Source organism: Schizophyllum commune, assembly GCF_000143185.2.
Source record: "Schizophyllum commune H4-8 unplaced genomic scaffold SCHCOscaffold_16, whole genome shotgun sequence".
NCBI classification, from domain to species: Eukaryota; Fungi; Basidiomycota; class Agaricomycetes; order Agaricales; family Schizophyllaceae; genus Schizophyllum; species Schizophyllum commune.
In genome coordinates this window covers 491,450-505,550 of record NW_026089553.1, presented here as the reverse complement: position 1 = coordinate 505,550, position 14,101 = coordinate 491,450, and the positions used below count along the sequence as shown (strand labels likewise).

The 14,101-nt window shown below is 55.4% G+C and overlaps 3 protein-coding genes across 3 annotated transcripts; 2 read left to right on the top strand and 1 right to left on the bottom strand.

Moving 5' to 3' along the window:
• Nucleotides 1–3,675: 3,675 nt before the first annotated feature.
• SCHCODRAFT_02673619 (ribonuclease H-like protein) lies at nucleotides 3,676–4,953 on the bottom strand (the record flags this gene model as incomplete). The annotated part of the gene is made up of 5 exons (XM_003026348.2): nucleotides 3,676–4,013; nucleotides 4,064–4,189; nucleotides 4,246–4,467; nucleotides 4,518–4,586; nucleotides 4,635–4,953. The coding sequence occupies 5 exons, from the start codon at nucleotides 4,951–4,953 to the stop codon at nucleotides 3,676–3,678; spliced, it is 1,074 nt and encodes a 357-aa protein (XP_003026394.1).
• Nucleotides 4,954–5,533: 580 nt separating this feature from the next.
• Nucleotides 5,534–9,650, top strand: SCHCODRAFT_02673618 (uncharacterized protein; the record flags this gene model as incomplete). The annotated part of the gene is made up of 11 exons (XM_003026257.1): nucleotides 5,534–5,706; nucleotides 5,761–5,930; nucleotides 6,187–6,303; nucleotides 6,357–6,479; nucleotides 6,698–7,720; nucleotides 7,757–7,842; nucleotides 7,893–8,181; nucleotides 8,239–8,383; nucleotides 8,432–8,845; nucleotides 8,906–9,126; nucleotides 9,178–9,650. 11 exons carry the CDS (start codon nucleotides 5,534–5,536, stop codon nucleotides 9,648–9,650), a joined length of 3,234 nt encoding a protein of 1,077 aa, XP_003026303.1.
• A 627-nt stretch (nucleotides 9,651–10,277) lies between these two features.
• Nucleotides 10,278–13,946, top strand: SCHCODRAFT_02520738 (uncharacterized protein; the record flags this gene model as incomplete). The annotated part of the gene is given in 15 exon segments (XM_050343461.1): nucleotides 10,278–10,342; nucleotides 10,445–10,485; nucleotides 10,506–10,588; nucleotides 10,642–10,702; nucleotides 10,720–10,924; nucleotides 10,979–11,272; nucleotides 11,325–11,562; nucleotides 11,628–11,777; nucleotides 11,831–11,962; nucleotides 12,010–12,558; nucleotides 12,612–12,917; nucleotides 12,968–13,083; nucleotides 13,156–13,223; nucleotides 13,276–13,769; nucleotides 13,836–13,946. 15 exon segments carry the CDS (start codon nucleotides 10,278–10,280, stop codon nucleotides 13,944–13,946), a joined length of 2,913 nt encoding a protein of 970 aa, XP_050197168.1.
• Between the last annotated feature and the right edge of the window lie 155 nt (nucleotides 13,947–14,101).

Here is a 14,101-nt window from a genome sequence, read left to right as displayed (position 1 = left end):
GTAGGGTATGTTTCCCATCGAGCCTGAGTCGATTATGACTTCCTCGTCGTACCCTCCGCATCCCCACAATGTATTGTCGGCCGCTAGATTGGCCAGCTGCATCAAAGGCGCGACAACATATTGATGAGCTGAAGCTTTGATCTGGGCCCATTTTTCCTTCATGGGAGTGTCCATTGGACCCATGCGCTTAGGGATGGGCTCACCACTCTTAGTATGCAAGTTACCGGTGCTGTCGGGAACTACTTCCCCCGAACGCACCGCGGCTTGATAGTCAAGACAGTTGGACATCATGTGCCCGGTCAGTCCGCACCAATTACAGGTGAAGGGTGGCCGCGTGAATCCACTGCGTTGCCCACCCCCGAACCCGTTCTGCGGTCGGTTCATTTGGGCTGGGAAGTTCGGCCGCCCTCCCCATCCATTTTGTTGAGGGAAAGCTGCCGGACCCATGCTCGCAGCTGGCCCCGGAGCATTCGCGTTCTGAAGAGCGCGCTGCTGGTTGGCTAACCGCTGTATGGTCTCGTTAATCAGCTGAAGGTTTTTATCGCTCTTCTCTAGCCCTTGAGACAGCTCGCTCTTGACCTCGCTCTGCAGGCTACGCAGTGTCGCACGCGTCTCAGTCTCCGCTTTGCTCGTTCTCTCGACCAGGTCGTGAAGATCCTGCTCCAATTTTACCAGGCGCGAGCCTGATTCGGTGGTATGAGCCATTCGGCCACCCAACTCATCCGCCGAAAGTACGCCCACGCCTAAAGCATCCGTTCGGTAGCCCCGGCGCCACAAATCGCGCATGCAAGCCACTACATCTTCCCACTTGTAGCCGCCCTCAACAATCGAGGTGCGATTCGGGCGTCTGACTGGCGCAGCCGCTCCTCCAGCTGGGGGTGCAGGCTGTGTTGGTGATACTAGTTGATGGGCCTGTCCGTTCAACGTCATGTCGAGCGTCCGGAGCAGCTCCGGCGTGCAGACCATGGCGATCTTCGAGCAGACATCGAAGTTAGACAGCGGGTTAGCGCCCTTGTTGATCGCTCCTACACACGCTTCGAAGCGTCTCAGGAAGGCGGGACCTCTGGTGAGGTCGGTGACATGCAAGTCGCGATAATTATTACAGATCCTGTGCAGTTCGGTCAAAGTGCCTGAACGGCTCCCAGAAATCTCCGGGTAACACGCTAAAATCGCTTCGACGAACTCCTCCCAAGTACTGTTGGCATGCTTGTCCGCTACCTCTTTCCAAAGGTCTCGGACGTGCCTCTCAGTCGCATGGAACGGCGCTTTTTGTATCTGATCTGCCGCAGTGCGTACATTATGCTCTTCGAAGTACGCCTTGAGGTCGGATAACCAAACCTCAAGGTCGGCTACGTTATCTTCGTGGAAGCGCGGGGCATTTTGTGCCGTATGCGTGTAATGGGGAGCCATAGAGGAAGAAGTAGAAGAGAAGGAGGAACGACGAGATGAGGATTGAGTAGGATTGGGAGCAGGAATGAGATCTGATAGACTGGGAACCGGAGAGTTGGAACGAGAATCCGAGAGAGGTGTGAGCGGTGAGGTCTCTGGCGAGCGCCTCGGGGAATGGATCGAGAGATGAGAGAGGGAAACGGAAAGATCACGAATGGAAGGGAGAGGGGAATCTGGTTCTGGAGTTGAAGGATGAGGACCAGCGTTCTCAGGAAACGATCCTGGTAGCTGAGGAGAAGCGGGTGGGGTTGGTGAATGTATAGGTTGTGAGGATGAGTGAGAGGTAGATGCTTTCGCTTTGCGTTTCCACTTAGCGTCCGACGCTTTTGCTGCTAAACGAGCCTTCTCTCTAGCCTTTGCACGGGATCGAGACGACGATGCGCTATCCCAACCCGATTCAAGTGCTTTAAGAGCGGATTTCGGTCCAGGCGCCGTTTTGTTAAGCCTGAATACGACTGATCGTCCTCGTTGACAACCTGCTACAGCCGAGTTCGCTTCTCAGAATTATTCCTCAAGTGCGTAGGTTACTCCCTCGCGGTGGGCTCCAGATAATGGGATCGTACGTCTCGAAAGACCTCTGATCGACTCAGGCCTCAACCACACACAACAAGCACACAGTAGAATGGTCAATCACCGGTCAGAGACGCAGCGAGTCCGGGTTTTTGTATTGCTTGGGAGTAACTAGTCTACTGGAGAAATAATAGGTTCCGTGCTCTGGGAGTCGCGGTTACTGAGAGGGTCTGTGCTCAAAGCTTTCGCAGGCGCTTGGGAAGCGTTATACGAAGGTTACGACGAGATATTCAGGTGCTTAGTTGCCCAAAGGCTGATCAGACGGTCAAATGCTGGTTAAGCTTATGATTCTAGCGGTGCGCTGTACTGGGGCTTCTCGGGGTCCGAAAAGTCCCTGAATCCATCCTACAGTCTGGTATTTGAACGTTCGCCCCTCCGAGGCCAGCCCGACGCCTCGCCGCGGCACTTCTCCTATCTCCTCCCAATAATTCCCTCATATCGCGCCATCCCCTGCAAATCCCGCCCAATTCCTGCCTATCGCGAGCGCCGGAGCGCTGATACCGGGCTTAGGACGATACTGTCAGCCGGTTGGAAGATTGCCGGTGTCGAAGAGGCGCCAGAGAGTCGAGATACCGAGATATGGATCTTATCCGCCTAGGGAGCGCGCGGTTTCTCCTGGGGACCGCACGAGTCCGCAGTCGAATTCTCCGCTCGCCGAGGTGTATCGAGGCACGCGTGGTGGGGCCGCAAACCGAGCGCGCGTCGCGGAGGAAGCGTCGCGCCGGTGCGAGTTGGTTTCGGCAAAGTCCGAACCGCGTCACGGTTCGAGTTACACGGTCAGGTGACGCGCGTGCGGCACCGGCAACAGGCTTTGCTTCGGGAAAGATTCCCTTGGCAGACTTCCCTTAGGTAGCTAGCAGAGACTGCCTGAATGGGTGCGACATATTCCTATACGAGATTCCGGCGCTGCTAAAGCATGTTATAGCCGTGAGTGGCGGTCTTAGAGCGACTGCATCCCACTCAGCCCTTTCAGGGATCCAAAGGATGTCATCTAAGGCGCGCAGACATGGCGGTCAGGTGCCTCGGAGCTCCTAGTGGCCCTCAGGGTAGCCCGCTAACCGGTTTCTCTTATAGTACCCGCTTATAGAAGCTGGACAGGCTGACAGTCTCTTGCACCAGCACCTTTGGTACCATCTAGGCTAAGCTCCCTGTACAGTAGTAGCTTGCTATTTCATAGCCCTGATTGCTTGCCGGCGATCCGCTTCATATTGCTTAATTTCCCCTTATAAAACGCGATTTTCTTAGCCCCGGCGTATCATCGCAGAGTACGAAGACGAACGGCCCATCGCAAAGGTTCGCAAGGCTATGTCCATGCTAAGCATACGCAGCACCGCTATGGAGGTCGAGGGCAGCGGCCAAGGGGAGAGCTCTAACGCGCAGTAGTCCGTCTATACTCGCGCCAATAATTACTTTACTTTCAATAAATCTGTTCGCGTACGATTTCTACCCGCGTGACGAGAACGACCAACGCTTTGGCGTCCTGGAACAATTGAACGAAGACAGTCAGCCGATATTCGAACAGCTCACATGCGGGCGTCCCGATGCTCGCGCGGCACCCTGCGAACGGTGAGAGCGTCGCCTCAGGACTGCTGTTCGTGTGCTTGTTGTCTTTCGTGATGTCGCGAGATAGCCCAGATAGGGTCAATGGTCTGCATTCTAAGCGTATGTATACACAACAAGGGCGAGCAAAGGTAACAGTAAGTACGACAAGGCGAGCGGCGAAACATGCGCGTGCATATAGATCCACCTGGACACGCGGTACGAAGTAAAGATCGCCATCTTCCGACTAGATTCCAGTAAGATCATTCCCTCCCTCGCGTAGAACCGACGTGCGGCCATGGAGCGACAATCATTGTAGATCGCCGCCCTGTACGCGTCCAGCACAGGATGCCGGGGTGTCCAGTCGTCAGTGGACGCACTTGGAACAGGGTGACCAACACCCCAGACCCTGATATGACTGCCGACCGTCTGCGGGCCAGCGAACGTAACGGCGCCTGAAAGTCGTATGAGTACGTGTCTGCACCGGATGTCACTTGGCACTCACCATTGGTGACGAGATCGGCGTTGAAGGAGAAGGCGCTGGCGTCGAAATCGGGCCATACACCGAGAGTGTATTCGTGGAGGACGACATGAATCATGGGAATGAGCATATACGCGTCGATCAGAGCGTCTATGTAGGCGCATTAGACATGTGCGTTCGTTATCAAAGAGGCGACTATAACTCACAGTCAATTTGCTCCTCGGTTAGGACGGACGTCCCCCAATCGCTCCTCTGCATCTCCTTCATGATCCTGACGCCGACGGTGATACGGGCCATGTCGTCTAGCGATATGTGGCTCGTAAGAGGACCAGCTTCGATGGAGGGGTGCATCGATTTCCACAGCTGGCTCAGCTCCCATCCATTGTAGACGGCGACCGCGAAGTGACGAAGGATGAGTATGCAATCACCTGGCACTCAGTCAGTCGACCGCGGACCGACATGGACGTACGACGCTCACTCTTCAACTCGATCCCGACCTTGATGATAGTTGGATCCGCGAAAATTTCGATCAGCCTACCCGGTATGGCTGGCATAGGTCAGTACGATGACGGATGGGCGAACGTCTATCACGTACCGCCCAGCGCGACCAGATCAAACGCGATCACCACCCCATCGCGAGCGATCGTGAGTAGACGCAGGAAATGACTCCGGCGGTGGCTGAGGGGGAGAGGAACAGGAAGCAGGCGCATCTCGCTGTCGCTGTGCTTTCGGCCTTTGTACTCCACGTCGAAAGCGACGATGGCGAAGTTCGAACCAGGGCCCGTCGACAGAAAATGCGTGGCGAGTAGAGTGTTCGCGTACGACATGCTGACGGCGTAGAAGGACCGAACGCTGGCGGGCAACGTCGCCGGAGAGAACGTGCGAGAGCGGGCGTATGAGATAGGGAACCGCATTTGTGCGACAAAGGCGACCACGACGAGAAGATGGGTGTGTGGGTTGGGGGGACGGGTGCCCAGAGCGCGCCCGGCTCCCCTTATATACCTGGCGCCCACTCCACATAAGCCTCAGATTAACAACGAGGCGATGGATTCGATGGCTTGAGTCTAGGGGGTCCCCAGAGTTGTCAATCCACGTGCCGGAACAACAGATAGGCGGCAATAGCGGATCCTGTGAGCTGCGGGTCGGTAAGTCTCCTTACTCCCGTTGATGTTGGGACCTCTTCAGAGGCACCGATGTTGACGCGTACCAATTCTCTCTCTATCTTCATACGCTCACATCGCTGTGACATTCCGCTTACCGCACATACCCGCATGCCCTTACAGACCTCAGGTGCTGCAGTTTTATCGAAGACGGTAGCCCAGCCGCGTGAAAAAGGGGTCACTGTGGGCGGGTGCGAGCACGAGGACGTGGAAGATGTAACTTCCCGATTTGGACCCAATTTGCAATTATTAAGTTTGAAATTGCTGGCTTCGAACATCCGACCACCATTGACCACAACAGCCTTCAACAAGCACTTGCTTCCGCTTGATTGATATGAGTTCGAGTCCTTCCCCTGGTTCCTCTCATTCTGCGCCGACCATACCGGCGAAGCGTAAATGGACGAGCAAGATGATGAAAACGTGGGTGGCGACGGATCCTTCGTTGACGGAGCCGGTCGTCCACCACGGAGACAAAAAGGCGGCAGCGAGGCTCGAAAGGAAGAAGAAGTGAGTGTGGCGCGAATAATGATACGGCGCTGATACTGAGCTCCTGCACTACAGACAGAGGATTGACCACGAGGCAGCCAAACTGGCGCCGCCTACTCACCGTCTTATTTACCCGCCTAATCACGCCCGTGCGCCACCTCCGCAACCGAAGCTTGATCTCGATGGACTATTCAGCTTTTTCGACGACAATGAAGGCACGAAAGACGAACCAGATACCATAACCGGTGAGTTCTTCATGTCTGAATAGGGGTATCTCATCTTGGTCCTTGACTTATGACGGATACAAGAGCCCCTCATGTCGCCGCTCGTCAACGACGCACCGGCTACGCCCGTCACAACGAGGCTACCGAAGCTATCGCTCAAGCTCGGCCCAAATGTGACGCTCAAACTCACAACTCCGAGGTCCTTGTCGCACGCATCTTCCTGTTCGTGAATATCTTACGATCTGCCGCCTCATGCGCTTTCTAACGCGCTCGTCAGCGGGTGCACAAAATGTGGCAACACCAGCCACTCACCAAGACGAAGTGCATGGTTCTCATTCGATAGCAGACGGGGCCGACATGACACCCGATGATGCGGGGCCGAGTGAAAATGCTGGTGAGTCACTCTTCTCTATTACCGAGAAACAGGATCACAAATTCTGTATGTAGACCTCCGAAAGGAAGGACATGTGCCGCAGGGTGGTGACCGCACCGCCGCGCAAGCCGACACATGCGGTGGGCATCCACCACTCGGGTCGCATCAAGTTCACCGGGGCGAAAACGACAACCGTGGTGAGCTTTAGACTCATTCATATCCTCTGCTCACACCTTATCTCACGCGCCCGACGAAGATCCAGCGAAGTCAAAGAGTACGACAGCTACAGACGCCGATGCCGTAGACGCCGCTCGCACAGACAGTTCCCATCCCGCCTCTCGCATCCTTACACTAGCCCCTGGTAAGCAGAAGATATGTATGCCAATCCCATCATTTGACTCGGTTCGCGCCCCAGACTGGAACACGCAACTTAGTGGTATTGTCCGCCCCGCAAGTGCTCCTCCGTATAACGCTGCCTCCTATACGTTCAATGCTACCTCCGACAACGACGCGACGACTGGGCGTGCGATGATTGGCGACCGATCTTCACCATCCCGCTCTTCCTTCTCCGCCGGCGCGCCTCTGACGTCGTCGACCTTCACCAGGCGCGACATCGACATCAGGATGCGTGAGAAAGCAGTGAACAGCCGCGAGGACTTTGTGCACGAACGCAAAGCGGCCGTCGACAAGCGCGAGCAGGAGGTCAACAGGCGCGAAGTCACTATGAAAACCCGTGAGGCGTCCGTGAACAAGCGCGAGCACACTGTCCACAAGCGCGAGGTCGCGATCGACAACCGCGAGGCCGCAGTCGACAACCGAGAGGCCGCGGTCAACAACCGCGAGGACGCGGCAGATAAGCGCGACGAGGCGGTCCGCATCCGAGAGGATTCAGTCGCCATGCGCGCTCATGCGTCCGAGTTGCGCCTGAACGATATTGAGAGGCGAGAAGCAGAGGCGGCGGCACTACAACACACACTTGGCGATAGAGAGGTCGCCCTTGCGAAGCGCGAGGTCCACCTCAACATGCGCGCGAATGACCTCGACAAGCGGATGAACGAACTCGATACGCGCCATAACGAGCTCATCAACCGCGCAGACGACCTCGCGATGCGGGAGGAGGCCCTCACCAGGCTCGAGGGCGACATGAAGATCCGCTGCGAAGACCTCGAGAAGCGCCTACAAGCTGTCGCGCATCGAGAGGTGCTTTCGGCGGAGCGGCACGATGCTCTCGAAAAACGGGAGGAGGCGACTGCAACGCGTGAAGAGGACATCACCAGGCGCGAGGAAGCCCTTCGTAAGGGGCTAGAAGCGCTCACCCTACGAAAGGATGCCCACGTCGGGCACGATATCCCCGTTCCACATATGGAGGGGAAAGGCGATGGGGCGGAGTCATTCAACGTAGGTTGGCGGAAGTTCGGTCCGCAGGGTCGGGACATAAGTCAGTACGTCCCCCGGCTGCCAGACACGCCCACAGTTCTCTGGCCCACGAACTTGGTGACCACGACTCCCTTCGTGCCCGACGTGCGAAGAGGGAAGCGCGGCAGAAATAAGCTGAAATGGGTACGCTGCTCTTTAGCAATGGGCCTGCAAATCAACTAATGATGTCCCAGGACTGTACTTACGTGAAGACCGTTGCCCGCACCTTCAAAAGCTCCAGAGATCGCCCCGATCTCTGCGTGCATGCGACATTCACCACCCGAGAGGCGGCGTTCAAACTCATAGCTGAGTGCACCGCCAACGGTAAGCCGCTCGTCTTCGACAATTTCCCCGATTCCGTCGCTTGGGCGCAAGCATGCACTTCGGTTGATGACGACCCGTTCATGAATCCCCTTACGTGGTCCATCGACCGGCTGGAGGGCGTCGTAGGCGCTAACGTCCTGACCCCACGCGACTTCCAAGGTACGCATATACATGGCAATTCCGTTTCAGACCCGCTAACCATTCAACGGCATGCAGACGCCCCTCTCAGAGAGAAGAACCCACTCGCGCCCTATGCCACTGCGACTCTTCTCGACTTCCATGCTTGGCTGAAGATGCCTGACAAAGTGCGGTGCATCCTTGACCTAACGTGCGGGTTCCCCCAACGCGACAACGTCACGGAGTAAGCGCACGCGCCCTTTCTTTTACCATAACTCAAAGGATGTCCCAGCCGGATCGCCGACAACGTCATCGAGACCATCTCCTCAACACCCGGCAACAGATACAGCGGGCATTTCAACGTCGCTGCGGACATAATGAAGACTCTCGATTGGTTCCTCCTGCACACCGCTGGTTTCCTCACCTTCGGCCACATCGACGCGAGCGGTATGGCGACGTCGGCAGAGATACGCGGAGGCGGACTGAAGGAATGGTTCATCTTCGTCGCGACCAACATGCCGAAGCCACAACCGGGCGATACAAGACTGCAGCGTCGACGAGTACATGCGCGACTCATCCTTCGTGTCCTCGAACTTATTCAGGCTGCGAGCACGGATTCGCTGGAGGCCCCCAAATCGGTACATGGTGTTGCGCCCGACTGGCAGGTAGATGGCTGCATCATCGAACTGAGGCCCGGCATGAAGTAGTAAGCTCTGATTTGCATTCTCGCCTGACTTTCCCTGCAACTGCGCTAATACCCGCACAGTTACCAGCCAGCTGGAACTGTTCACGGCGCCTTCACGCCCGTTCCCACCGCCGCGGCCGGTAAACATTACTTCACGTACGACGATCTGCATCGGATGGAAGTATCCAGGAGGGTCCAGATCGCCAAGGACGGAGTTACGAATCACAACCACAATTGCGGTGTCCAGTTGATGCTCATCTCCATGGCCGCTGCTCTGCCAATACGATCCACTACCGGGCAAGGTATATGTCGCTCAACTTTCCCTTCGCAGTCACTGGCTAATCAACAACCAGTCTTCTACAGGAAGCCCATGATTGCCATGGCCCTTATGCTCGTCCGCCCCAAGGACTACATCAAGGAGGCCGAGGCACCCGAGCAGCTTAGCGGCGACGACGACAAGGAGACGAAGGCGAAGAACGCGGAGCGTTTGGCCGAGTACACCATGACCGAGCGACTACGATCAGATACGTGGGCGGAGGAGGGTACGGCATTCGATCGACTCGCGTATACCGTGGCCACCACGATTCTGATCGCGTGCAAGACGAAGTATCCCGGCGACTCGAGAGCGAAGGCACCTGGGCCAGAATACATCCTTGAAGGCGAGCGGTGGGATGACCCAGGTCCTCCTTTGGACGTTAGAGGGCTCATGGACGATCTGCGCGTCAAGCACGTCGACGAAGTGACCAAGCGGTTCGCCCCTTCGGACTCTGAGCCGGATTCTGAGGCTGAGTCAGACTCTGAGAGCGATCTGACGGACCTGGACTAGACTTGTATATCTTCATAGTCGTACTACATACAGCATGGGAACGGACTCAACTCATACAATCATTGTCGCTTTCGTGTAATATAGTTCAAGTTCACCGGATTCGAGTGTCCCCCAGCTTCGAAGAGACGATACGCGCGGCATAGCAAGGCAGGAGGTCGATCGAAATTTACCGATTGAACATGTCCTCACGCTCGTACGACGTCGTGCTCCTGTCTTCCTGCTACCTGAAGCTTCGACCACGACGCTCACAATGCGCGCCCGCTACCGGCCACGCCCGGTGTCCGACCCTGCTTGTACCACTTCCCATCGACAACATGCTGTCGCCGCTGTCACGATCTTTCACCTTTGCGACTTGACGGCGCGTCCGGGTCCTGACTCACACAGACCATAGTCGTCTTCCTGCACCTCACGCCATACACCGCTGCTCAGGCCACCGGGCATATTTTGTCCTTTCGGGTTTATGCGATGCGTGGGAAATTCATCATCGTCCTTGCGGATTCTTGTTTGCCCCGCCCGGCTGCAACCACAACACTTCTCAGCCTTTTTCCACCTCAAGTAGGTACAAGGATCTAATACCAATGTATACGCTTCAAAATGCAACGCTGTGAGGTTATACAATGTTGCTGAATGTACGGAAAGGTGTGCGGCTCTGTTGTGGCTGTGCACGCGGGTGCCATCAAAGACGCACGTGGGTCCGTCTGACCAGTCCCTGCGCGACAAACATCGTCGGGGCAAATCCATCTACATATGACTTTACCCTGAGAAGTCAGCAGTACGCTGCATTTTTCTTGAAGGAAATCGGGCAAGATTTGGCACCAAAAGTGGCAGCGCAATTGTGTGTTCCCAATTTGGAAGGCGCCGCTTGGACGTCAGCTGGTGATGAATTTCAGGGCTTTAAGACGAGCCTGGCAAGCAGGTCTCGTAACCCTGCAGACCGGGTATGTGATGCACCCTGCATAAGCCATATAGAGTATTGACGACGAGTTTTAAGTTACACAAGCAGGCCGATCTTGACCCACTGGGGACACAGAACCGCAAGCGGCGTAGGGTGGGTAAGAAGAAGAAGGAGGAGGTGAAGAAGAGGAGGAGGTGAAGAAGGAGGAGAAGAAGAAGAAGAAGGAGGCGGAGGAGGAGATGATGAAGGCGAAAGCGGAGCCACAGGTCAGAAGGGCGCCGAAGCCCAAACCTGTTCGGACCGTCAAGTTTACCTTTGTTCTGATCCCTTCGACGAAGCGGGCTAGGGCTGGCCAAGCTCTGCGACCAACGGCCATCGAGTAAGCTCTTCTTGTTCTTAACTTCGCTCTCAGCTCCGCTCACGCTGTGTACAGGTTCAGTTCTCTTGTCCAGCATGGCGCTACACGGACTGTGTCGATCGCAGCTGATGCCCATAGCCATTACGCCAAAGCGCAAGTTGTCACCGCCTTTGCTCTTCCGGCGCCGGGTGCCATTGCTAATCTGGCGAACATTCACGATCTCATTCTCAAACACGATCTTATCTTGCTCCGGGTAGACCAGCCAAGCCTGAAGGGGCGAAAGGCTGGGAAGAGCAAGAAGGCGAAGGCTGGAAAGCGTCTCATTCTGAAGCACTTCACTCACGATTTCTCGGCCGTCAATCTCAATACGTGGGTCGTGTTCCTTCATCTCTAATTGGGCGTATCATTCACCCTTCCTCAGCGCGACGATTCTCTCAAAGATCAAGGACATCACGCCAAAGTTCTATGGCCAATTGATCTTCCTGGCATTGCGCAACCCGGACGCTCCAACCGTTCCTCTTTCATGCGAGGTCAATGACAGGCTCGACAAGACCGACTCAGATGACTCTGACTCCGACGTTGACATGGACTCGATGACCAGCAATAATGGACAAGAAGATGATGCGATGAATACTGACAATGACGAAGACAATCCCTTGGTCAGTACAGACGCCAGTTGACTATTTTTCTCTCTTTGCGCACCGCTTACTTGGTCCCTTTTCAGCCAGAAGACCGTCATGAAGATGTCGTGGACGATGAAGCAGATGAAGCAGACGATGATGAACATGTCCAGAAACGACGCCGCACAGTGCCTACCACTGACAAGACGCCTTCATCCACACCGCCACCACCGGAGGAGCCTTCATATGAGCAGGTCAGTCCTCTACCTCATTCGCTGCTACGCCTCATGGTGAGCTGACTCCATAGTCTCTGTCGCAGGAGCTTTCAGATGCGGATGTGTTGGAGCTTGGTGATGAGAGCGCATCTGCAACACATCACAACCTCATGCGCCTTCATCAATACTTGCAGAAGAGCAAGACTGACTTCAAGTTCAGCCTCGTACGTGCCCTTATTCCTGTCTATGATCATCTGATCCTCAAATTGAGGTCAAGGTTCATGACGGAGCACCTGTTCTACCTTACTCCTGCATGGAGGACGACATCCGCGCAATTGAGGCGGATCTCTCCCAGTTCTCCGACCTTTACATTACATGCAGCGAGGGTCGCCGCGCTCTGGACATCCTTGGCAATCGCCTCTTTCAACGTGGTCGCTTTAACTTCATCCACGACGCCGTCAACGAGATCCGTGGCGTAGAAGACCTTGCTGCTGTCTCGCCATCAGCACGTCAGCGCTTCCATGACAAGTTTCTTGCGGGATGCGGGGGGATCGGTCTCTTTCTTCCTTGCCTCACTCGTGCCCACCAGCTCGTCAAGCTCGTCAAGTCTCTCTGTCTGCGCGATGTCACAGGAGCTGGAGTGTTCACGCTCCCTGTCTCTGTTGGGCGCCTGCTCCAGATATCCCACGACTTGAACGACATCACCGCCGCCTTGCTCAAGGGTGTGAAGTTCATACGCTCTTACCCTCGACAATACTGGGATATCCAGCCTGCCCAGGCTGTGATACGCTATTACGACAAACTTGAGGGCTCTATGCTGGTACGCCTTTAGCTTTTGCTCGCTCTCTCTTTGCTTTGCTCACCCAAATTCAGTATGGCGTCCGCGGCTTCTGGGAGAAGCTGGCAGGATTCATTGGCCGCATTGAATCTGGCGAGGAGATCGAGCGCCTAGATCTTGTGCTTGCTCTCATGTCAGTCTTCCATTGCTGGGACAATCCAAAGCGAATGGCGCATTGCGTGGCGATGAGTGCAGGTCCATATGGCTTCATGGAGGCCTTCTTCCAGCCCGTCGTCATTCCCATCTTGGATGATTACTCACACGGGAACAAGGAGGAGCTGGTCGACGTCTTGGAGATCTTCCTGACGTGCGTATGGCGCAAAGTTCGCAATTGGGGGCTGGTACAAATTCTCTTTCTCTGGATATTGTCGTTTCCTGATAGCGCTTACAGAACCCATCACGCGTCGAAAGACCACAGATGTCAATGCACAACGGCAAGCCAAAGTACATGTCCAGCGAGTATCATGATCCCACTGCTGCCTCCGCCAGCGACTGCCACAACTTTCTGTGAGTTTCCTTCCTCCCTTTATATCCCTCGTCTTTAGAAGGCAGATTCTTATCATGGCGATGTCAACCCAGCACGGGTGAACAGCGTCGGTCATCTCACTCCACGTTCTACATGGAACATTTTGAGGATTCCGATGATGGTATGTACCATGCCACCTTTTGTCGCGACGCAGCACTCTGACTACTGGAAAGAAATGACCGACACTGCTTCTTTGGCTGGTGACGCCGACATACCAGGTCCGAAGGCAAGGGCGTACACAGGGCCGGATATCTTTTCTCGGAAGCAAGCCAGAGGCCATCCTCCACCCCGACCTCGCCGACGATCTCCTTCACCATCACCTCCGCCACAGCCACGGGCTCCTCCTCGGCGCAAGCCCGCAAAGCCCGCAAAGCAGTCTTCTGAGCTTGCGGTCCCAGAGAGTCCTGACCAGGTGTTGCTGGCGCGTGCTGATGAGCAGATGAGCAAGGTTATATATGACTGCTACTACTATATGGACGCCAGAGGGAAGAGACAGAAGCGCAACATATCCCGCGACATTCCACTTCGGAAACTGGTCGAGCGTCTGCTCTCTGTTCCTCCTATGTCTGGTCCGACGACGGTGGATCTTCGCCACCCCCACGACCATATTACTTGGGCGCAAGTGAAGGACCTCTCGGCTAAGGCTCTATACCGCAAGGTCATACAGGTAAGTGCGACACCTCCCGGCCTCCCCTGTGGCCTCCCCTGTGTAGTTTTGGTGTTGATGTACAAGCAGGTTTACCATCCCGACCGTCAGGGAAGTCTTGACCAATGTCCCAGTTATTGGCCTGAGCTCTCTAAGCGTATCTCTCAGTATTTGAACAACAATAAGCCCTACGACTAATCACTAATGCTAACGATCAATCTTACTTCCCTCCGCTATCACTATCACTCTGACCTCCTCCATACGCACTCATTGTATATGGCATTCACTCCTTCCTGCATATACATTACCAAAGTCTGATCCATCCACACCCTTGGATCATTTGCTCTGCACGC